Genomic DNA, 25230 nt, shown 5'->3' with positions numbered 1-25230 from the left:
TCTAACCCAACCATCATTTGTGGTCATAACCATGATCCCAGTAATATAAATTAGTGGGCAGAAACCATTATGTATATTTCTCAAATGGCCCAGTAGCTTCCCAGTAGTCCACTGAGGGATTTCTTTTTCCTCTTCCCCTGTTTCCACATCAGCACATCTCACAAATACACACAATGAAGATCAGATAAAAGTTGGCATTCAGTAGCTGAGTGTTTACAGTTATTGTTAAAGAGGCTTATGGTGTACACAGTGAGCTAATGGTTAGAGAAACGCGCGTTTGGAAGTACAGTATGTTCTTTGAAATGGCACTAATGTGTTTTTGTTTGTAAAAACAATGCATCTTAATACTGTAGTGTTCTATTACGGTTCAGACAGAATCCAGATTGTCAGCCACAGTCGTGCCAGTCACCATCAAATTCTAAATCTAATTTCCTAAAAGCTGATTTAAAGCGGCACTTAGGTCCCTGTTTTATTTGATTCAGCTCTAAAATAGCACCAGTCTGCTCCTATTCTGTTCTGTTAATAAATTAAGCTACATTTTTTTTTTCATCTGCTAGCTTTCATTTGGTGCCACCAAATTGTTGCTTCAGGCAGATGTTTTCTGATTAGAAACATCTCTATCATTCTGTACAAGAACTAGAACCAAACACACAGTCACATACACCCCATCACCAAGACCAGTAGACGTCACAGAGAATTAAAAATAAATAAATAAATAAAAATCTAAAAACAATATATTCTGTTTTAAAGATAACCAAACAACATAAAGATAACCCTTTTTGGTTTAAGGACACCTCAAATTTGTTTTTGTTTAAATAATTGTAACTAAGATCTGTACTGAAAGGGAAATTTTACAGTCGATACATTTGTCTAAGACATAGCACAAACAGCAAATACAGTATAACAGGAAATATAAACTTCATCAACTCATATCAGCAAATATATAAACAAATACTATACAAATATCATATATATGGGTAAAAAATAACCTTAATTATTGACCTAAAATAAACATCAATATATATGTGGTGCAAACAGAGAGATCCTTAAGTAATTTTATCTCATTTAATAGGAGTGAACTAGTGGTTTTCCTGTGTGACATCAAATATGCCTCCACAAAACACTGTCAACATTTTTCTTTCTTCAGCAGATCAGTTTTCATTTTTTGCAGCGAGTAATGAAACAAGAAGGAGCAGCCACAGTGACATGTTAGATGAAGAGCTGCAAGTGAAGGGCTGCTCACCTCCAACCATGCCCTGTGACCAGCATGAAATCAGATGGTGTTTGCAATGATATTTGACTGATATCATTATTAAACATCATAAATTCATCATTATCATTATTAAAACAGCATAACTTTGTTTGGCTGCACTGCTCCTCTTTTGTATTCCTGACCATAGAGTTGCTCAATGAGTGTTTGCTGTAATATTAACCTGAATATTACACATAAAATCCATAAAATCAACAAGGGCACAAATCTTAAGGATTACAAGTTCAAACCAGTTTTTGACAATATGGCTATATACCTGAAAAAGAATATCTCCCCCAAGAAACCAATAACTTCTGCCATTTATATTAAAAGGCAAATATGCACTGACACACTCTCAAACTCAAATTCATTTCCAGAGCTGTTGCTGATCCATGCCAAGCATCCAGTTTGATCCAAGCAGAGTTGATCTGGATAATACTAGATTAAACTTAAGATCTTTAACGTGGGCTTACAAATACAAGCTTACTATGTTTCTGAGAAACAAGAAAAGCTGTAAGAGTAAGTAAAATATGTTTTGGGTCCACACCCTGGAAGCATTCACTGATACATGTTTAAGGACACTGAAGAGTTTGCCAGAAAGTAACAACTGATGCTGCTGAAACAGGATTCGTAAGGACAGATGCTGCCACTGTGAGTGATTAGAAAAGCTGCTCTGTGAACAGTCATTTCTGGCATTAAGAGCTTTACACATACACACACACACTCAAACACACGGAAAACAGGTGATATTGCAAGCTGCATACCAGTCATGTTTCCATGCTGACTTTAGATTGGAGGGTTTGGCTCATAGTTAGCTCTGATTGGTTCTGCTACCAGTCTTCTAGAAGACACAGAGAAGAATTGTAGCAGCAGAGAGAGACAGAAATGTGTGTGTTCGTGGGGGGGATATCTGTTCTGATATCTAGATATAAACATCAGTGACTGGTTGGGTTTAACACTGAATGGTTATACCATAGTGATTTAGAAACAAGTGTAATTCAGCTTTAGGCCATCTGTTTGCATGTGTTTGGGCGATGGTATGTCTTGGCGCTCCGCACTGTCTGACGATGCGACCACATACAACGCCATGAGCTTTAAGATAATCAAATCATTCACAGAATCCCCCTACATGAGTCACCACCTGACACACAGGCACTCACACAGCATCCATGGTTAATTTGACAGAGCCGTTGACTCGTTGAAGAGTGATGAAGAGAATCTCTGTTGGTGTCATTCAAACTTTTTTTTTTTCAGCAGAGAGGCACAAGTGGCTGAAAGCTAGCAAGGCTGTCTGTGACCTGACGTCATAGATAACAGACCTCTCTGCATCAGATCAGAGTCACTTCACTAGATTTGGTTATTGTGTAGGTTTCGGCTCACTGTTTTTTTGTAACATAATGAGCTTGTCCTCATCGTTGAACCCTTTTCCCTTGTAGAACTGAAATATACTGTTACAAGTGGTCAAACACTCTATAGGATGTCTTTAAAGCACAGGAAGGATGTTTTATATATCTATTTGCATGTGTGTGTATTAATGTTATTTTCATGTGTGTGTGTGTATCCCCCCTATCTCAGTTATCTTTGGCAAAGCATATAAAGTAGAAGCCAGATTCTGGTTTCATTTTCCCATCCGAGCTTATGTGAATGGAGCCAACCTTTTGTCCCACTGCTCTTTATAAGCCTAAGCCTTGGGATTCATGTGAATATGAGACAGACTATGTGTGTACATATATGTGCTTGTGAATGGGTGCATATGTGAAAGTTTGTGTAACCAACTTTGTTTTGTTTTTTTTGCCCGCACCTAATCCTGTCCTTCTGAGAAGAAATCACCCATAGCTGGTTTTACAGCATCCTGAGAGGGACAAGTGGAGAGGACAGTAGGCAGCAGGGGAACAATTATTATCATCTGGTCAACAGATGGGAAAATCTGGAAAGAGTTTTGCAGTGGGATTTACTTTCTGGTCAAACAGCAAAGGCTGAACTCATCATAACCTTCCCCTAAGAAGACGAACACAATCAAAACCCAGAACTCAATGGCAACTTGTCTCGAAACTGAATGTCTTTTGACCTTATTTGTTTTACATTGGCCAGAGGGGACACAGGAACAGGCAAAGAAGGATTCTTCTACACGCAATGGGAAAGAAGTGTCCAAGAGATGTGAGTAAGTGATTGTACTGCATATCCAATTGAAACAGGCCAGTACCTCCCTTCCATCAGTTCAACAAAAAAATGTGGTATTTAATATCCTCCTTAGCCCCTAAAAATGACCTCATTCAGAAACAGCAGTGGATTCCAGACTGAACCAAAACACATCACACCCTCACTCAAAAGACCTAACTTTCCCAGTGTGGGCCTGGCATTAATAAAAAGAAACAAATGTGATTTGTTCAGGAATTTGAAACAATAATGATTCAAATTAATAATAGTGAGATTTGTTGGACTGTCATAAGTATAGTAAAGCCGTTCTTACCGAAGGCAAACAATGCCTTAACTAGCCTTTATAGCTTAGCCTAATCATGAACTCCACTTGCAGTGAATTTACAAAACATCTATCGACTTTCTTTTAATCACAGTAGTGAGCTAAACTCTTTCTGTAAAACTTCTGTAAATGATTTATAAGCTTTGATTGTCATGTCACTGACCCTGAGCCAGACCTTTTACTGGTTGAACCTAATATTGCGAAACTCTAATATTGCAAGACAGAGTGTGATGTGTGTGGTTTAATTTCTGAGGAACCGTCTGCTGTTTTGGTATGAGACTTTTCTCTGTAGGGGCAGATGGAAGATTAACTTCAACAAGACAGAAACAGCCTTCCAAATTTTCACTCAACTCTAATACATTGGAAAAATACAGTGGAAGCAGAAAAAAAATATACTTTTTTTCACTTTTACAGAGCGCATTCTGCTGTCCACTGCTTTGAATTAAGTGTGGAGTAAAGACAACAGAAGCAACAGGATGAGATAACACAGCACATAGGAGACAAATCACATGGAATCCTTTGGTATGTTTTGTCTAGGACCAACACATCCTGCTTCCAGACACTAAGAAGTCCTTTTCCCACAGTTCACACTCTCAAGTTAGTCTGCTACTGTGCTTTGCTCAGTCCATGTAAAAAAAATCGAAGAAGCAGCAATTCATTACATACCACTGAAGAGGCCTGGAGACTTGCAAAGTGAGAAACATATCTCTACTGAATGCTCAGACGTAAAACTGTCAGACTGCACACTCAGCTCAGCTAAAAGTTAAAACAGGCGCTGATTTATAAGAGGAGAGCCATGGCACTACATTAATATTTTAACGGACAAAAATAAGAAAAAAACAAAATTACAATTTAAGGATAATTATGGATTATTAAAACTTGTGAACTAGCTGTGAATATTTCACACTTCTTGGCATAGGCAAGGAAAAGTGTTGGAGCTCCAAAAAAGATGCAAGTCGAAAGGGGGGCCGGTGAGAATTCGTTTTCCCAGTTATAAGCTTGAGTTGAGCTGATATCAGATAATAATGTTTATACAGTGTAGTGAAGTGTAAAGCCATGACCAAGCCTGTAAGGGTTTGCTCTCTCCTTCCTCTAAACCTTTCCTAAATGCTCTTCAAGTGATTTTCCACCAAATTAGGTCTATTTCAAGACTGAGAACTTGCAGTCGCGGACATGTTTTCAATCTCTATTTCCATTTTCTTATAAACAAATAAAAGATAAAGAAAATGGTTTCACAGCAGTCTTCAGATCATTTCTACCTATGCAAGAGAAACAACTGTCTTCCTTACTTATATGTGCCTTTTTGGCACCAGTATAATTAAACATTACTGAAACGCAATGGTGCCTTCATTAATAAATATATTATCAGACCATATCCATGTCAGCTGAACAGGCCTTCAACATAAACGTTTCATGCAGAATCACAGCAAATCGATGTAGTTTCTAGGAAACAGGGTTGGCTGAGGTGATTTATATGAGGCTTACAGTCGTGCTAGGCAGACACAGTGCTCGGACCCATCAACAGATTCATTGTTCTGTTGCTGCTGATGACTTCAGCACACACTCACTGCTTCACAGATAGATGGGTTACTCATTTAGAAAGAATCAAAGACGTGTTTGCAGCGGTTGGGTAGAAAACTCATAGCCACAATGTCAAGATAGCTTATGTCCTGTTCTTGATATGTTCTTACATTTTCTGGAAACTAGTATAATTACTTTATATTAAATAGGGGGAAAATATGTCTGAAATGGTTCTCCTGACATTTCTAAAACTCTCTCAATGAACAGTGGGTGTGAAACATCAACCAGAAGAAAAAGCAAAGACGCCCCTTTCACGTAATGCATGTTTCATGGTTGCTGTTGCTCAGACACCCAACTTTTAGTTTCTAGACAGAGACAGATGCAGTATAAATGTAGCTGATAGATAACTAAACTGCAGTAAAAAGCAAGATAGAGATAGCTTGATAGCAAGACTGCAAGATAGATAGGTAGAACACATTACATCTCTTCCTTACCCAACACAATCACCACGGTTTTCAGCAGAGACATCATGGTATCTCGGTTGCGTCGTGGTCCAGAACTGTGCCGTGACATCCTCATGGTCCTCTGCCGCACATACACAAAGATGTGGGCATACAGTGTCACCATGACAACAAAAGTCACCAGGTTAAACACTGCCCAGAAGACCAGGTAGGAGTTGCTGTACAGCGGTGCCATATTGGAACAAGTTCTAATACTACAGATACAGTTCCAGCCCACGCTCGGGATGGCCCCCATGACTATGGACATGGTCCAGATTATGACAATCACCACTACAACACGGCGGTTGCTCATACGAGTGTGTAGCTGCATGCGGAACACGGTGATGTGGCGCTCGATGGCGATGGCCAGCAAGTTGGCCACAGACGCCGTCAGGCTGGTATCAATCAGGCCTTGGCGTAGCAGCCACGTCGAAACAGTCAGCCGCCTCGTGTTCGGTCCCGTGTTGAACATCAAGTAGAAGTAGGCCAGTCCAGCAAAGAAGTCAGCAGCTGCCAGGTTGGCCATCAGGTAGTAGATGGGGAAGTGGAATCTCCTGTTGACGTAGATGGCGATCATCACCAGAAGGTTGGCGAGCATGATGAAGATGCACACGGTGATGCCCAGCCCCATCACCAGCCTGCTGACGGTGTTCCAGTCAGTAGCAAGGTACTTGCCACTGCGGTTGTAGAAGAAGGCGATGGTCTCATTGTAGTAGCACTGTTCCTCATCCATGGTGGTAGTGGTGCTTTCTGAAAGGAGAAAATATACAACATTAAAAAAAAGATCTGAAAGATTTATGTGAGGGTTTTTTTGCATTTTCATTAAAAAAGGTGTTTCTCTCACAAGAGCAGTGTTCTTCCTGTAATCTGTTGGCAAATGGAGGGACACTGGAGATTTTATATAAAAAGCAGGGTTTATTATTTAAGTGCACTGATCTGCATCACTGCTTATCGTCTCAAAACAACACCCACATAAAAATACAAAGAAAAATCCAGATTCCGTCGGTCTCACCTTCTTGTTTTCCTCAACTGAATCATACTGTATGAGTCAAACTTGTGATGTTTACAAGATCTGACCAGAATTAAATACCAGGTAGTTCAGTCAAAGAGCTTGGCATACAGCCATAAATGGGAATTTCAATCTGATTCTATTATTGTGTAAATGAAACCCAAAACCCAAAGAGATTGGCTCAAAATCTACCCAAAAGGGTCAAGCTTACTGTGATGCTTTGGGGTTTTCTTAGGAATTGTACCAATATCAGTGAAGGTGATCTTTACTCTGTGTGTGTGTGTGTGTGTGTGTGTGTGTGTGTGTGTGTGTGTGTGTGTGTGTGTGTATGTGTATAAGCATGTTGGTGCCTTTGCATTTATTATTTAAAGGTAACTCATTAAAAATGATAATTGAAACATTTAGCAATGACAAATTTTGTCATTATATGGCAAAAAGTGTACTTAAGCTCCTATTTAATAAGTAGTATTTAGTAAACTCAAAACCAAACCTGGCTATCCTAAACAGTGTGGCCTCCGTGTTACCTGTCATGAGCACATGTTCTGTTTTATCCTTTACACATGAGTTAATCTCTGTTTCAGGAAAACACACACACTCTTCTTTCATAATGTTCAACACAAAGCAGTGCTTTAGGAAACATGTGGACTTAAGCCTGTTTCTGAAACATGGAAAAACAAAAATCCGCTTTGGATTTAGACTCAACTTGTTCATTAGTCATTTGTGCGTGTGTGTGTGTGTATATGTGTTTGGTGCTCTGAGCAGCAATCATTAAGACAGGAACAGCAGCTTTATAAGAGCAAAAGGTCTAAAAACGATGGTTAGAAACAAAACCTGTATTGTGTACAGGTCAGTTTACAGCAACCCTACACAAAGGTGGTGTGTTTTGTGTGCCTGCAAGCTTTCTTGCCATGTGTGAGCAGCAGTGTGTCTGTGTGTGTTTATGTATCTGTGCGCCGTGTGATATGAACTTAAAAACATGTTTTTTCCATCTGGCCAAGTTTTACAAGTGTTCCTGCTTTAAAAAAAACAAAATTTATCGGAGGAAACTAAGAAAACTAAGCAGCAACATGATGCTGAAGACTCAACTCACGCACACAAACAATGCTCACAGGAAAACTGTGTGTGTGTAATAAGCTCCAGTCCCACACAGATGGTTGCTGGTTGGTCTCTCTCATACACCCCAGACCGGAAACAGGACCTCGGGGCTAGAGTGTATTGTGTGTGTCTGTGTGTGTGTGTAAGTCATCCAGAGACAAAGAGAGAGAAGGGGGGGAAGCAACTGAAGAAACAAGAGGGTCGAGGAATGAAAGAACTGGTATTAGAAGTTCTGGGTCAAAGGCCAGTGTTTTTGTGGAAATCCTTCTCTTTTGATTTACCTTCTAATATGACTGTTCCAATCCTTTAAACCTTCTGTTAGCTCTGCAGTGACACAGATACAATCCCCACTCTGCCAAAACTGAACTGCAAACATGAAGGATATTTTCTTTTCTTTTTTTTTCTCTTGGACTAATCTGCAATGTTGGGAAAACGATCACAACCTTCACCTCTCAAAAATTCACATGAAAAATAAGGGATACTCCAGGGGAAATGAGGCAGTGTTGAAAGCTACTGTATGAAAGCTGAAGATTGCCAGAAATATTTTTCAACCCCTGCACCTTAACAGCAAAGGAGCACTAAATCTCTTTGCTAAAATATACTGTTTTGATAGCTGTAATTTACAAGACATGTTACATAATGTAGATGGTTAGTTTTGCGAATAGCTGTAACCCATAATTCAGTTCCTCACTGTGCTTTTGTTCCACAGCACACCGTGTTGTAAATTCTATATTTAGCCCATTTTGAATAGTAATCCAAGCCAAAAGCAACACTGCCCATCAAGTATACAGTAGGCTGGCTCAGAATGTTGGCAGTGTACCATATCCTTATATTCCTCAGCCAAAACGGGTGTGTATTAGGTCAATAATAGCATAAAGGAAGTTCTAATCAATTAAATAAACGGTTTTCTGGACTCTGTTTATATCTCAAATTTCCTGAGGTGGCCCGATAAGAGCTCCATCTGCAGCCATGTGTGCTTGGAGTGACTCTAAATGTTATTTAATTCACCGAAACAGCAATGGTACATTCTATTAGCTATATTGAATTACTGTTAATACTGCACTGCATCAGACAAGCCGGATGCATCTGCTTAATTTCTGCACATCTATGTCTGTGAGACACGTCACAAAATAAACACCGGCCAGCAATCATTTTAATAGGGCCCTGTTTTTTCATTACATGTTTTAGTGTGTGTTTATATTTGATTTATGAGCAGAGTTTCCGAGTTATGAGTCCATCTTTTTTTTTTTTTTAACTTTAAAGACCACTCAAAATATTAAGCCTAATTTAAAGAATATGTTTAAACAATAGTCAAGTGAGCATATGTACTGACGCAGGTTTTGTTTGCTGTGATTATTCCTCCTGTTTAGTCAGCCATTAGAAGCAGTAAAGGGAGCAGCTGAGTGACAGCAGCAACACTAATGCAGGATAAATCCACGGTGAGGCAGCCTCTACGACAGCTACCGCAGCAGATGAAAGCCCATTGATTCTGCTTGTCATCTGCGGTTTATGGCCATTAAACGTCTGGAGGGAGCAGTCACCGGGGCATTAGATGCCTGAGGCGAGTCATCAGTACTAGAAAGTGGAGGAAGTGTCAGTGGCCTCTCAGTACACATTCCCGACACTTTCATCAGACTCTTGGAGCCTGCAGAGGGAGATCCTGTCATTGTGTGTGTGTGTGTGTGTGTGTGTGTGTGTGTGTGTTTGCTTGCAACAGCCGGTGGGTGGGTCTTGTAAAAGGGAAAAATTGAGCAAGAAAGAGGACACAGAATGAGGGGATTTTGGATTTCTGTGTTCCTGCACCTGGGTGTGTATATAAAAGAGAACATATTACTATGTTGTTAAAGCATTTTAGTGTGTGTGTGTGTGTGTGTGTGTGTTTGTACAATGTCTTGAACCCTGGGTGTTAAAGATTGAGAACAAAATGCTCGCTGTGCCTGAGTGTGTGTTGACGCGCTCTCTTCATGCTTGTTATTAATGTGTGACAAAGTCAGGCTGTGTGGAGAGAGAGAAGAAAGTGTGTTTTCTCTCTCTCTCTCTGTGTGTGTGTGTGTAAGTGTCTAACGGGCCATGAAAGGACCACCCTGGAATCCACACAAATGAGGTCATAACTCACACACATCAGCACCAGGGCCGCATCAGTATATTCATTACACACAGCTAATTAACACACACACGCTCAGCAATTTTTGTGTTCTCTGCTCTCTTCACTTTTACATTCATACACACGTTATGAGTTAATGAGCAAACACACAAACCTTAATATACTATGAAATAAACATTAAATGATACAAGCAGGATGAGATATATCTACAGGCCCTCAGAGATTCAACAAGACCAAACGTCCAAGCTCCACTTGTAGCTGCTTGGAAGCACAATATTCATGGAGAAGATGGAGTTAGATAAATGAAAGTGTCACTTCTCATTTTGGATTTAGGAAAGCTGGAGTGCCCTAAATGGAATGGATTCATGTGGTGACAATCCATCTTGTTAAATAGATTTTAACAGTGGTGCAAAAGAGGCTACAGAAATGTCCATATGAAGCTTTGACTCTGATCGGAAGATTTGTTGAAAGGTGGCAAGAGATGGTTAGACAGGTGCACGAACGGATCGACAAGAACATCAAACATCTGAGACTGTCCTCCCAAGAAAAACAACAGAGACACTTGTTTCACCCCAAAACAACATACAGTATATTCAAGCTACGAAGACTTTAAGCGGCCGTAGTAATTATGACGGGAACAAAGGAGGAAACGGTGTGATTTTATTGTAGAAGGTCAAAGGCTATTGCAAAGGAGACCCATATTCGCTTCCTATTTACTACCCATGACCTCCAGTCGTTCCCTGCAGGTAATCATACGGTTATTGCTGTGACCATGACAATAAACGTTCCTCAGCAGACCATGTCCTATCACTCCGACTATCACAACATAGTTTATGGTCACTGCCACTTTAAATTTAAATAAAAATAAATGTGACTTGTTTTAGGAAAATATGTTTAGGAGTGAATGTACTCTGGGTCTGTGTGCCCTTTGTGTTTTCTTATCATTGCTCTAACACCTACTGAGATAAACTGACTTATTCCAGTCCAGTTAGATAAACTTTAACAAAGCCAAGTCTGTTCCCAGTCTCTAAACATTTCATCATCCAGTCTTGCTTTCGCTTTGCTTTTGCTTGTACAGTCTTGAGAGGAATAAAGCTTTACGAGGAACTTCAGGTTTGACAAGTTACTCCTACAGCCAGAGAGTGTTTAGTCTGCATTAGTGTACATCACATCTAATGTCTATACTGACACTTACTCCACAGGGAATTACTCACAAAGATGGATAATTAAAAGGTAAGTTCGGACACATCCTACAAAATTTTCCAAGGATAACGTTTTTCCTCCCTTCTCTGGAACTGATAAGATACTGATTCTACACAACTCAGTCTTACTGGAACTATTTTTGTTCACAGATCGATTTTTCTGCTAAATGAAAGCACTCAAGGCCATCACGCTGGTGTGCAGTTTCACAGGATATTGTCATGATGAATCTATGATTTTCCTTTTATGGAGAAAATGATATATCTCCTGGCTTTGGAACTTTGAACTCTTTGGAAAATAATTACCATATGAAGCTCAGCTGGATGTTAATGTTCAGATGAAAAATGTTTTATTATGCAGGAAATGGAGCTGAACTGCAGTTCATCAGCATGGCATTACAGACTGAATTACTGGATCTGTGGTTTATAGCTTTGAGAGACTTATTCATTATCATAAAAAGTCACAAAACATCAAAGAGTGCTTACAGTTATAACATCATGCATACATTTTCATATTGCATAACAATTCCACTGTACACATCTGGGCCAAGATCATTGATTTTTAATGGTGTAAAACTGAGTTGTGCTGCACAGACTGTGATGAATGAGTTTTTGAGGTGGCCAGGTCTAGGTGACAGTCCTAGATCAAGGTTTGCCATTTGTTTGGAGGTGTCAGGGCTATTAACTCTGCTTAAAAAGCCTGATTTTCTTTGCATCGGTTCTGTTGCAGACAAGGTATTATAAGATTTCACATGAGTGTTAGTGTGATCCACAAATTCCTACTTGGCAGTGTTATGGCAGCAAGGATACCTCATGTATGACACGTGAAACTAAGAAGACTTAACTTTCCATACTTCTTCCACCTCTTTCTTCTTCTTCCCTTCACAGTCTCCTTTCCACATTGGTGATTTCCAACTTTTTTCTTATTCCTTTCATCTTTTCATCTGATTTCTCTTCTCTGCTCTATTACCACTCCTCCTTACCTTTCTCTTTATGGTGTTGCTCCTCTCTACCTCACCTATTTCTGTCTTCCATCCATTTTTCCTCTTCCACACTGACCCATGATTCTCTTTCCTCTATTTCTCCTGCTTTGTTACTCCTCTCACCCCAACTTTACTCCACATGCGCTCTCCCTTTTCATCTTCTGTCATCTCTCTTTTCCTCAGCTTTCCCCTCCTGTCTCCTCCTCTCTTCCCCACCTCACTCCACCTCCTCCTTCTCCACCACCTCCCCTTCTCCTCTTTGCCAACTCTCCGCACAATGTGCCCATTGTTTCCATTCTCCCACCCCAGAAAGCGGAGAAACAGGACTTCTACAACCCAGAGTACAGACAAACACACACACACACACACACACACACACATATAGGCTTTCATTCTTTAACATCATGGGCAAGTGCACACAAACTCCACACACACACCCTCACACTGACACATACTCTCAAACAGTTACTGTGGACCGGCAGAGCTTAGGACAAGGGCTGGATTGAGTCATGTGGGACTGCAGCCGTGACAGGATGATTCAAGGCTTGTCAGTGGATGATATCCCTCCAAACACCTAAGTGCTTCCATCGCAGCACATGAAGTCGCAAACTGACACATGTTCAGTCATTAAATTTGATGGCTAAGAACAGAATAGAACAGATTAGGGTAAAATAAGGAATCTGTCTGGAATATTATTGTAGAAAAAGCAAAAGACAAGTAACCATCAAGTGACCTGAACTGTAAAGAAAAAAGATTTCTGTACCTCACACAAACACCATCACACCACCAACAGAAGCGCTTCTACAGTATTTACTCTTGGCCGTACCCTGACAAAATAATGTTTTATTTCCCAGGGAGAAGGAGTTAACTTGTTGCTGCTAAATTACACACAGCTCTGTAGAGACAGGCTGAGTGGCTTTCACAGTGGCTTCTGGTTAGTCCAAAGCCACTGAAAGCAATGTTTTATTTCAAAATAACAGCCAGAATCATAAATAACATATAAAAACCATTTTAATTTGACTATAAATTCTTCCAGGGATCATAGCTTGGGAAAGCCTAGTGACAACCGAAATCCAACTCAGGGGTTATTATCTGCGGAGCAGCGAACAACACTCTTTCATTTTGCAAATGTCCACCTAATAAGCTTCTTTGCTTTAAGGTCTTTCTGCTATGATCTGTTCCACATGTTTTGGTACTGCAGGTTTTCAGGCTGAATGTCAGGAACAAGAAAAAAATATATATATAACCATGAAATTAATCCTTGAAAAGCCCTAAGAAATGTAGTTTAGACCAGTTTAAGCTTTATGACACAAACACACGTGTGTACACATATGTCACTTCACACCTCAACTTAGTGGCATTTGTGCAGCTTTTCTGAACAAGCAGTGGCTTAGAGGAATATTTTAATGAGTGTCTCACAGTTTTTTTTGTATCTAGTGCTCTATTTGCACTTGTAAACACATGGTCAGTCAAACCATGGTATATGGTTGTCTCCTATAAAAAGGGAGAGATCATTGTGACTGGTTTTCACCTCATTCAGTGTAATTTCAGGGCGAAGTGGTTTTTGCAGCGTTTCCTGGGAATTTTAGAAATGCATCAGCTGTTGGATATAGAATAAAAATAGTCAGCAAAGGACTGTGTTACACAAATTTACTTTCTGAAATATGAGACTCTTTTACTTTCACACATGAACATGCACACATATACCAACACACAAACGTAACCCACACTTGAAATGCAGAAAGTAAGGGAAATACCTGAAATCAAGGAACTGAAAATCATAACTTGAACTGTACCTGCTTGAAGTGTGGCTGTTGTTTAGGGGTTTTTAGAAAGAAAAGCCGCAGTGTGACGCAAGACAAGAGGAATTGGGGGAACTTGATGCGTTTTTGACACAGAAAGATGCTGTAGATGACAGTTACTTTGGTGCATTTACAGTTTGGTAATGAGAACCAACTATTTAATAACAAGGACTGGATAAACAGCTAAACAGCCTCTGCCATATGTGTCAGGTCTCTCTGCAGTTTATTGTTGGGTGTGTTCAGCCGTGCTCTAATGAAATCACACTATTGGAGACAGATTCCACAGATTACATCACTGGAGCTCAGATGCAATATGGAGTTGCGTCAGTGCGGTCTGCAGAGATTTCAGGGCCTGACTCAAAAGCCTTCTTCAAATTCATCTCTGAACGCTCTGGAATGTCACTCGTCAAAATCGCTAATGCTAATAATGAGCTCTGAATGAAAACAACTGCTAGCATGTGGCACGGACATACGTATTCTGCAAGGTTTGTGTACAATATGAATAAGACCTCTTCCAACAAAAATAAATAAAATAAAAAAATAAAATAAAATCAATGTTTCATATTTATCACTCATAATCTAAAATCCCTGACTAAGCAAATAGCAAACCCAAGGACACAGTCAGGTAGTCTTATGACCAATGCAGTCTGTAAATATTTGGAAAGTGGCACATTTTCTGCTGTTTTGACTCTATTTCAGCTCATTGCATTTGAAATTAAACTGAGATTCTGACTTTAAAGTCCTGAATTTTAGCTTTAATTTTAGGTCAAGGGTCTTCATAAAGTACCTGTGGCCCTTTAGCACACAGACAAGACAACCAAGGAGCTTTTATGGCCAAGCACTGGAATGTTCTTAACCAGCCAACCCAGTCACCTGACCTCAGTCCAACTGAGCATGTTTCACTTGCTGGAGACTGAAGACAAAAAGCAAGCAAGCAAGCAAGCTTTACTGGCATTGCACTTTGGAGGACAGGAGTTACAGAGAAACTGTCAGGGAGGAGAACAAACTGGGTCAAAAACACAAGGAGTAACACAAGGAAACAAATGCCGGAACCCTTGACACTACAGACTAAGACGATCTGGGACAGACAAAGGGGCAGGCAAGACTTAAATAGACTAGGGGGCGGGAAGAACAATTAAACACAGGTGAAAACCATAAAGGAGGAACATGTAATCAGAATTGGAGGGAAAACACCAGAGGGCAGGAAGTGAATCTAGAACTAAACAGGCAGAGACAGATTTCAAAATAAGACATGAGTCAAACATGAAAGACAACACAAGGAAATAGTCATCAGACCAGGCTTAGGGACTAGATACGACAGAAACACTTAACTGTGGTGTAGAATTGATTTAAAATGGATTCAGTTCTTGCTTTTGATGACTCAAGAGATTATATGACTGAAAAAACTAGTTAAATACATGTTAAGGAAAGTCTCTACCAAAAGAGTTTAAAGATTTTAGAAGCCAATATAAATACATCACATTGATTTTTCTCTGATCTTCTTATTGAGATGAGAACATCATTTAGAACATTACTTAAAGTGTGAGATACAGTATCCAGAAATACTTTAGTCAAGAATTTATTTCTGCGTACAAAAATAGTTTTCTCATTCTTGCAGATTTTGGTTCCTCTTTTTGTTTTTCCCTTGACTGACTTGAGACACCCTTTACATGGTTTTAACTCCCACAGATACACACAAAACAGAATTAAAACTTGAGGAACAAAGGGTTCGGGGGCATGGAGGCAAGAGGGTTTTTTCACCAGCTGATGTGGTCTAATGCCTGCCAGCACAAGTGTCTGGTGTTGCACCACTGAGGCTGCGCGTGGCTTGTGCTCTCGAAATTTTAAACATCGCGGTCTGACTGCATGTGCCTCATAGACGTCTAGCTCACAGTGTGACCATCAGCTGATTAGAACACTTGGTCACTCTGACCAATATCCTTTTTTCTAACTTGCAGGCGTATGTAGTCTCTATATTTCTTTACCTACTTCGTCAATAGGTGGAAATTTGGAGGTCCACTGCTGAACATATTTGCTAAGAGAATCTCTGGGACGTTACACAGTAAAGACGCTCTATAGTAAACCCTGGTTTGGTCATTTTAACTGAACAAAAAAACAACTGTCAGAATTCTTCAAAAAGTGTTTCATGGATTCATCTACTTTTACATGAACTTTCAGGGTAGCTTTCTAGCATGCTTGCTGTATATGTGTCTACAGTGCTACAGTGCTGTGTACAGTACAGTATGGTGCTCAATTGCAGAAACAGCATGTGCACGCCTGCTTTTTCTTTTCTTTCTGTTTTATTTCCTTCTCATCTTCTTCTTTTGTCTCGGCGTCTTCCTCCATTTCTCTGAGCCATCTGGATATGTTAAATGCATTTGCACGTGTTGTCCTGCAGGGCATTCAAAGCTGCCATGACTGGCTGCCAACAACTCTCCTGCACATTCTCTAAGGATTAATGAAATAAAGCAACCTGGACAGGGAGATATGCAGCACCAGATGTAATCCGTAACGGGGGATGTAACTACTGCAACATACAAACAGTATGTTGCAGTTGCTTCCCTTGTAACTCACAGTGACCTCATTTAAAAGATGTTATTTTTAAAATACTGTAAAATATTAAAAATTACACACACACACACACATAATGGCAGTAATGTGGTCAAACTAGCAAAGACAGCTTCCTGTCAAAACCACTGTTTATTTATACATTAGCTGACAGTGAAATGACAGATAGGGGGTTTGAAGAGAATTTTTTTTCTTTTTGTATTTCCTTGCAGAGCATACAACCATCTTGGAACTCGGCCTTCATTTTGATCTCAACTATACACCTGTAAAATACACACGTGTCTGTTGCACGGTTGTGACGCTATCATGATGACAGAATCTTAGACTCATAAACACCTGCCAAAGTACTCAAAACTTTCCTGCTACAGTCGGGACTTCATTTTGCCATGATCACACACCCACACCCACACACCCACACACCCACACACACACACACACACACACACACAAGGTGAAAACAATACCAACCCCACTGTCATAGCTGGTGAACACAAATGCTAGAACAGATAGGTTTAGAGGCTGTCTGCCAAAACCATCCATTAAAATCAGTCAACCAACTTTGGACTGACAGCCAGAAGGAACCGCAGTACTTTATCATGAGATTTGTCAGGGCCACCAATGAAATCATTCAGCAGGAAACCTCAAACAGTTTGGTGGCAAATGGCCATGATATACATGTGATAATACACTCCAAGCTGGTCCCGACAGAGAAATAATAGACTAAGTGGTAGAAATTAAACTCCACTTTTGTGCCACATGTTACTTGCATACACTTTATACCTATACACAGATACTCAAGTACAAATATTTGAGTAATACTTAACAAAACAAAAAAAAAATCAAGATGGAAATGGCCACTATTCCCACCCACTGAGCCATTTTAATAGGTACATATGAATGTGTGAATGTCTCAGCACTATACACAATAACTATTTAAGCATGTTTTTAACCTTTCAGTCTCCTGGTACAACAATGTGTGCTCTGCTCTGGTCTCTTTAGGCTGTGATTGCACAGGATGCACTTTAGCAGAGGAGGTTTGTATTTTCTAATTGATTCCAATAGGTTTGAAGCATTTGTGGACTGTGTGTGCACTCTGGGAACCTCATGTTTTATCCACCTGTTTTTTATAGTGTTCAAAGCAGCTTAAGTTGAAAGAAGTCCAGTTCTAAGTGAATCGATTTTTTTTTTTACACCGCTTCATCTTTTCCTTATGTGTTCAGTCTAAAGAGTGCAAGGGTGAACCTTCCAAGCCGAATTACTGAAAACAAAAATGAGGACAGCCTCACAATAGCTGCTGCCGACCACCCAGAGGTATCTGATTTCACAGAACATGATGTCTTTACTATGATGTAAACAAAAAATGTCAGACATTAGTGGGGCAGTTACAGACAAGTTGGTTTGGGTTTTTTTTTAGGTCTGTCCATTACTGGTTTTGACTGTGACCTAATGCCAGCAAACACTTCTCACTGCACACCGAAAGGATGATCAATCGCAGAGGTGCATGGAGATGTTGCATTGCAGTGCATCACATTTTGAGGGCATCAGTGTGATTATCAACTCATGATCTGCACTTGAAGAAGAGGTAGTGGTCTGTGGTCCACAGACTCAAATGAGCTGGCACAGGCATTGAAGAGGAAATGTAACAGTCCCCACAGAAGGCAATGGTTGTACTGAGAAGCCCCACAAAACAAGCATGTGTATTAATGTAAAGAGCACAAGAAATAATAGAGATTACACAACTATTTCTATCATTTGTTGCATCTGTGAGATTTTTAAAGCTGTTTGAACAGCGAGAATTCTAATTTCCTTGTTCACATGAACTTGAAAGAATTTTATTTCTGCCATAACAGCTTAGAAAATGTGACTCTGTTACCTGCATGAATGTGGAAGCGATCTGGAAGTTGGGAGGAGGAATGGGTGGAATGCGAGTCCTTAGACAAGGGGGGAGGAGAAATTGTGCTTTCAGCAATCACAACACAGATGTTTCAAGGACTCTCTCTTTTGATGGCTGTCAGAGCTCACGTAGGGAAACATAAAACAAGCGTCTTCATGGGAGACGATGAGACTTTGCTGTGGGAGTTTTGTTTAGTTTGAACAGTAAGGCCACAAGTCAGACGCATTAACTTACCCCTGCAAATTTTCTTTTTAGTTTTAAGTTGTGGATTAGTTTTTGGATAAAATCTATCAATCAGAACTTTATGGACTGATAGTCTGCGTTGCTCCCCTGGTTACTAAGGAAACCACTAAGCTCTTGAGAACTATCCTGTTCTCATAATTGGAGCGCTGCTGTGTCATATCCATGGTGACATGGTTTGATTATCTACTGAGAAATCCCATGGCTAAATTTAAAGATAAAGGAGACTGTGATTGATAAAGAAAGGTTTATCTATAAACAACAAAACTGGCCTTGGTTCAGCCCCATTGCCCCCATCTGAGGAATTTCCCAACCAAGAGTAATTATAATTCTTCAAGTCCAAAGTGGAAAGGGTAAATGTCTTATTTCCAGAAGACCCTTTGTTCTAGTTACCCCACCCCACCTCCAGCTGTATCTGGAGGTGTGTCTCAGCCTATTTCATAGCCAATATACATTTGATTCCATAGTGGAATGTAGTCAGATGAAAATAGGCTCTAAAATTTAAATCGTTCAAAAGTTCTAATTTACACCACAAAAAAAGTCAGCAAATGAGACTCATTTAGGGAAAAAAAAATTAAAGTAAGTCTTTAAAGAAACATTATTCTAAGAACGTGGATTCCATAATTCAAATGGTGTGAAAGTCACAGACCTAATCTATCTACAGAAGTGTAAATGCTCCTCACACTCCCCTATAGCATCAAAAACCCCCTGAGGTTTGTGGCTGTGGGTGGTAGGTAAACAGTGTTCTCGCTCTCTGTTGTGAATACACAAACACACAGACACACACACACAAGCACACCCAAAAGCTTACCATTTGAACCCAGGATTAATTAGGTGACATCAAAAGAGTGAGGATGGCTTTTTTTTTTTTTTACAGTAGACCTTTTACAGTCAGTTAAAAACAGACTACAAAAAGATCACCAACAATCCTGTGGGGATAATGAAGATTCAGAGCAACATTTGTGTTTGTTCGCTTGTTTTGTGTTTGCAAACAAGGATGACATTTTTTCCTGTGGGTGGCAATAAAGAAAAGACCATATAACTGTAATATTCTAGCAATAATTGTTCCAGTGTTTTTTTTTTTTAAATCACAATTTTGAGTGATCAGTTCCCTGTGTTGCAGTCTGTCACTGCTGACTCTACATAGTGAGGGTGCAGAGAAGCTGATGGGAACTTTACCCAAGCTTCACTTCTGCACCGCCTGTGTGAAATCTTCTAGGAGGCGTATAAATGAAGGCGACAAACACACACAACAAATTCTGTAGTGATCAGACTGTTAGTTCCATTCTACCGCATTACGTTGTTGGTCAAATGAAACTTTTGAACTGGCCTGCTCTGAATGAAATGTTAAGAGCCTCCAGAGAGATTAGAAATTCTCCTCTGTGGGCACAAATAACACGTTTCACTACAGCCTGGTCAGCGGTAATTGAGGTATTCTGATTTGGAGCAAAAATGTTGGATGGCTTCGATGAGCATCACTAGTTAGGCAGAAAAGGAAAAAAATGGCTTTTAAGATGTGGTTCTTCGGAAAGAGTCACCATGCACCCCACAAGAGCCAATCGGAGCTTTTGTGGCCTCTGAATCCACTTCCTGAACTGCACAAGACTTTTTTCTTATCCATAATGCACAGTTTCGGTTTCATTCACACCACTCCATAAACTTTACAGCGATGCATTTGATTACTGCACTTTTCTGGGCAGGCTAAACTCCACTGGAGATAATTCTCTTTGTATGCACCTTTGAGGAGACTAAAAAAAAAAAAAGAATCATCACCTGTTTGCATGATTGATCATGGCTCTGATCATTCATAAACAACAGAAAGCACCTGACCAGAACTTGAACTAGAGGTAGGGACCAGTCATCCCAGATAAAAGGATGATAAGCTAACTGATGTTAGATGTGATAAATATTGTTGCCAATTATTGAGACACATCAAATTACGTTTTGGTTTTTATTTTATTTATCTGCATGCTCAGTGAAGGCTAGGTTAACCTTGACTCAGAATCACACATCTAGAATTTCTGATCAAGGACCAAACCACACATCTACTTTTGCCAGTGTCACATCTTAAACACAGTTCAGTGAGAAGTTCAGTTAGTTCATGAAACTGCTGTTGCATTTCATGGCCGGAGTGGCAGGACACAGTGCGGTGTATTGACCCCTCCCGGTAGGAGACAGCATCAAGGCGTATACTTTGGGAAGATGCCAACACCACCAGTAATGTGTGAGGACTATCAGTATGCTGCTGGCCTGCGCATCGTGTTTTAGTAAGTACTGAAAATGACAACACACGTGTTTCCTCTTGGATAACTCATGCTGGACGCTGGGTAAGTTGTTTTTACACAGCAGAGGACGGGGGGCAACATTTGGGAGATTCAATGAAGAGAACTTAAAAAAAAAAAAAATCCAAACACATTCTTTGAATGCAGATCAGCGTGGAAAATCAAGACAGATGTCAGACTTTTACTCTCAGACCCAACGCCCGCTTGTTGTTTTTTTTTTCTTTTTCGCTCACTCCCTTCCACAAATATTGTTCCAATCCCAGAGTTTGATAAAGAGCCCAACTCTGGCGCAACATGTCCTTCAATCCCGCCGCGTCCTCGTTCTCAGCCTCTATAGGCGCACAACCGAGCGTCTCCTATCGAAATAACGGTGCGCTCAGCGGATTCAGGCATCTGCTAATGCCATCAAAGCCTTTATCTGAACCTAATGCTTTCTCGCCACGTCTACGTGGCAGGTATACTTTGATTATATAAAGATGCCCACATCTCGCATTCATAAGAGGACGCGCTAAAGTAATCCAAAGGAAAAAGAAACTTTTTTATATGGATCAAATTGTAATGTATAAGGATTCGATCAGTGAGCAGGGTAGGAAAGTAAATACTTACAAAGTTTTCTTTTCCAGTGAGAGCAGTAGGTAGGTAGTTAAGCTTACTCCCTGGATGTCCAAATCAAGTTAGATCCGTGGTGCCCGAAATTCCTCCCAACAAACGACTCTTAGAGACTCAGCCTGCGCAGCTGTTGTGTCAAAGTCGCAGCGGTGTAAGGCAAGACTCCAAATCCAATATACAGCCAGGTAACCCTTTCATTTTATGTCTGTGCAGTAAAGCTATATGTCCACCGATTGTTTCCCACCAGTATGTCGCTGTTTTTTGTTGTTGTTGTTGTTTTATTTTTCTTTTTTCTTTTTCCCAGATGAAGACGCCCTGATGCTCTGCTGCGTCCCCGTGCCTCTTAGCGCTGGCGCGGCTGCTCCACAAGGCTCCCCTCTCTCTCTTTCTCTCTCTCTCTCTCTCCCTCACTCACTCACTGGCCGACCGACCGACTGCCACACACACTCCTCAGGAGAGGACCTTTGTCTGCACATGACGTCACTCTGTCTCTCTCTCTCTCTCTCTCTCTCTCTCTCTCTCTCTCTCTCACACACACACACACACACACACACACACACTGCAAAAAAATGTCCAATTAAATAAAGAGTAGCAACGTATTTGGTTTGTATTCTGCAAAAGTTGAATTTCACTTAAACCAAAACTATGAGTTAACTGCGAATTATAAAGCTGTGGGCCTTTTTCTTTTTACATGACAGGTGAAGCTTTGTTATCACTTTCCCACTTGGTTTATGAAAATATATAGCATGTAAGTGCCGTGTTGCTGAAGACATTTCTTGTAGTGTTCGGAGAATTGAGAGTTTTTCCCTCAGCACCTAATTGGAAACACATTTTTTTTTCAGTAACTTGTTAAGAGAGAGACAGGAAGGGAGAGAGGGGTGGAGTGAAGCAGAGAGAAAAAGAGAGCGTGAGACTGACACTGAGGGACTCAAAGACATATTGTATTCCTTACCAATTAACCTTCCACATAATATATTAGAAATATTTCCTCCCGTCTGCCTGTGCTGCTGTCCAAGTGAAGTTCAAACCCCTCTCGAATGAAGTTCTCAGGTTGTGAGAAAGTATTTGGTAGGGACAGTTATGTCTGCCAGCTTCGCACCATCTGTGAACACTTACTGAGGTGTTTGTAGTAAACCAGCCACTGCGGCTGTGGAATGAAATGGGGTGTTAAAGCCACTATATGTTGTGAACAATATAACATTCTCTCATTTGTCTCATTAAGTCGAATATGTCACTTACATTTAATTCTAGTTAGGATCAGTCTCAGAGCAATATAACGTTGCATCAGTGTCTTCAAAAGAGTCCACAGTCAGGCACCACCTTCCAAAGCCAGGGTTAAACTACATAATTTTGGCCTGAGAGTGTTAACAGTTAGTTGTTGTATCCCATCACACCGGAGGATGTCCAGGTCCTCATCTTGGATGCCTCATGAGCCACAGATGCAAAGGCTAGCATCACAGGATTTTTTTGCCCTCTTTCACCTAACATCTGTGATGCCATGGTGGTTGACATTCAAGGCCCTGGAAGACATGTCTCTGGCACCACCTGCCTGGCCACCCTGGTGCTTCACGCACGTCTTCCAAAGTAAATGATAAAAAAAAGGTAGAACACGTCCAGGCCGCAGGCTTTGTGGTCCCCCTTGTGATCCACCTCTCATCTAAGGTCACTGATGCACCTCATGTCATCATCACATGTTCAAAGTAATTTGCTTGTGCACGACCAATGACATTAATGCTACGCATCTGAGATGCAACTTAGCACATGACCGCTCGGGGGAAGTATCAGAAAGTAAGGTCAGCAGCATTTTTGGATCTCCACAACAATGGCGTAAACTTTTGCTGAGAAAGAGTTTGTCTTCCTGATGTGTTTTCAATCAACATGTCACTTTCAAAGCGACATGTTTCTTAACATAAAATCTAAACCACGATCTTACCCTAACCTTAAACAAGCTGTTTTGCTGTTCAGACCTAACCACAGGCAGGAGCTATGATGCAAAAACCAGGTCCTGGTGTCACAATCCTTCTCTTTGTGCACCTTCTATCCACCCCAACAACCTCACTGTGACTCTGGTATATTAAATAAATGTAGCTCTTCATTCATTCAACAAAAAAAAGTCACCTCTGAATATAATCCAGGCAGTGACTGAATTTGTCACCGCAACATGACAAATGTTATACTGTACTTTACAAAGATAGTTTCTAGGAGACAGTTGCAGAGGACTGTGAGAATATTCTAAAAGTTATTGCAAAAGGGCACCACGATTACCTAATCTGACCCAGTGACAATCTCAAAAGACATAAATGTCATGTAGCCTGATCCCAGCTTTATGGGAATTCAAACATCTCTAACAACTCTGTAACTACCACAAATGTCAGTACATCCACAGTATTTTGTTCTGAGTTTCTCTGCCACCCACATTGATTTTCATAGTTATTAGTTACCACACATCCTTGTGGTTCTCCTCTGCCTCTTAAAGTTGAGCGCATAACAAAATAATTTGGAGGAAAAGAAGGAAAAAGGGAAAATACAAGTTCACTTTTCATGATTTTGATCTTGATGAAGATCTGAAATGTGCCTTGCACACTCGTGGATGGGAGAAGAATGAGTGGAACCACACAGAACCCAGCGATGGGGAAATCTGTTTGCTTTGAGCGATTTGTCAAAAATACTTGCACAACCGCTGTGCTACATTTGCGCTCTTGTCGTGATAGAAGTGCCTCTATTTCACACAAATCTAACAGACCAAATTTAAACCGTGGTGTCCCACAATGGAAAGCAAACATCTGCCCGTCAGCCAAAGGAGAATCCCACCTACTGTACAAGGGGGAGCCTCAGGCTTACATGGCTGCAGGCAGATGTAAGCTTGTTTGCAAAGATGTTGTTAATTTGTAATATTCCTAAACTGTTCACTACTTTGAAGAAGAATCTAAACAAGTAAAATTACTTTTCAGTCGTGTGTTAATATCAAAATAGAAGAAAATAGGAGGCTGCTAATATGCGAGTGCTGCTAGGAAGCATGTTCTTCTGCTTGGCAATCAGACTTTATTTTTTTCACCCTGTTCAGCCTCCCTGCTCATCCAAATGTCTGTGTACAGGAAGTAACAGCTCAGAAGGTTGTCGGCAAGGTCCTTGCATAAGGTTCCCGTCACTGTTTTGGCATGGGTCAAAGTTTGGACTGGACTGTGTCCTGAAAAGCGCCTCTTATGATTGTGCAGTGGGTCAAAAACTGTAGGGTACATGATGTGCAGGCAAATTCAGATGCTTTCTCCTGTCAGCCTGGCATACACACTGCTTATATTCTCATATGAGGTAACCTTGCTATAATGTGTGCTCTTTACCTGTGTCTTCAAGATTCTACCATTAGTCAAACAACAAAAAACAGTCATATCACCTCAATAACTTTAGATACATGTATCCTTGTCACCAGGTAGTTCAGTAAGCACAGTCCACAAAAGTTGTTTTTCATGTGTCACACCCACAGACTTGTGCAGCATCTGGAAGTATTTACTGAGGTGTTTGTAGTAAACAAACCAACATAATTGTAGGAATGGAAGGGAAGAGCTGAGATCACAAAACTACCCAGTTCTCAAATACTGGAAGTCGCTGGACGCCTGAACATCTCGTGAACTCCGCAATCATTTCTCAGTTGATGCATCAAATAATTTGAAACAGAAAATGAAAATGTCTGTAAGTCTG

General features: G+C 40.4%; 1 protein-coding gene across 4 annotated transcripts in view; it reads right to left on the bottom strand.

Annotated features, from left to right (window-relative positions):
• The window catches only part of lpar1 (lysophosphatidic acid receptor 1), a 31747-nt gene extending 9787 nt beyond the window's left edge, over nt 1-21960 (bottom strand). For 2 of the 4 annotated variants that reach the window (XM_041058887.1, XM_041058890.1), the window contains exons 1-2: nt 21532-21960; nt 5744-6499 (exon numbers count right to left, since the gene is read on the bottom strand). In XM_041058887.1, coding sequence (XP_040914821.1) covers nt 5744-6482 — 739 coding nt within the window. In that variant the 5' untranslated portion in view covers nt 6483-6499; nt 21532-21960. Of the gene's footprint in view, nt 1-5743; nt 6500-6593; nt 6612-12139; nt 12262-21531 lie in introns of those variants that run through there. The other 2 variants (XM_041058888.1, XM_041058889.1) reach the window with 2 other exon arrangements.
• Nucleotides 21961-25230: the final 3270 nt, after the last annotated feature.

Source organism: Toxotes jaculatrix, chromosome 16 (genome assembly GCF_017976425.1).
Source record: "Toxotes jaculatrix isolate fToxJac2 chromosome 16, fToxJac2.pri, whole genome shotgun sequence".
Classification (NCBI taxonomy): Eukaryota; Metazoa; Chordata; class Actinopteri; family Toxotidae; genus Toxotes; species Toxotes jaculatrix.
The sequence above is the reverse complement of the archived record's forward strand: the minus strand, read 5'-3'. Positions and strand labels throughout refer to the sequence as shown.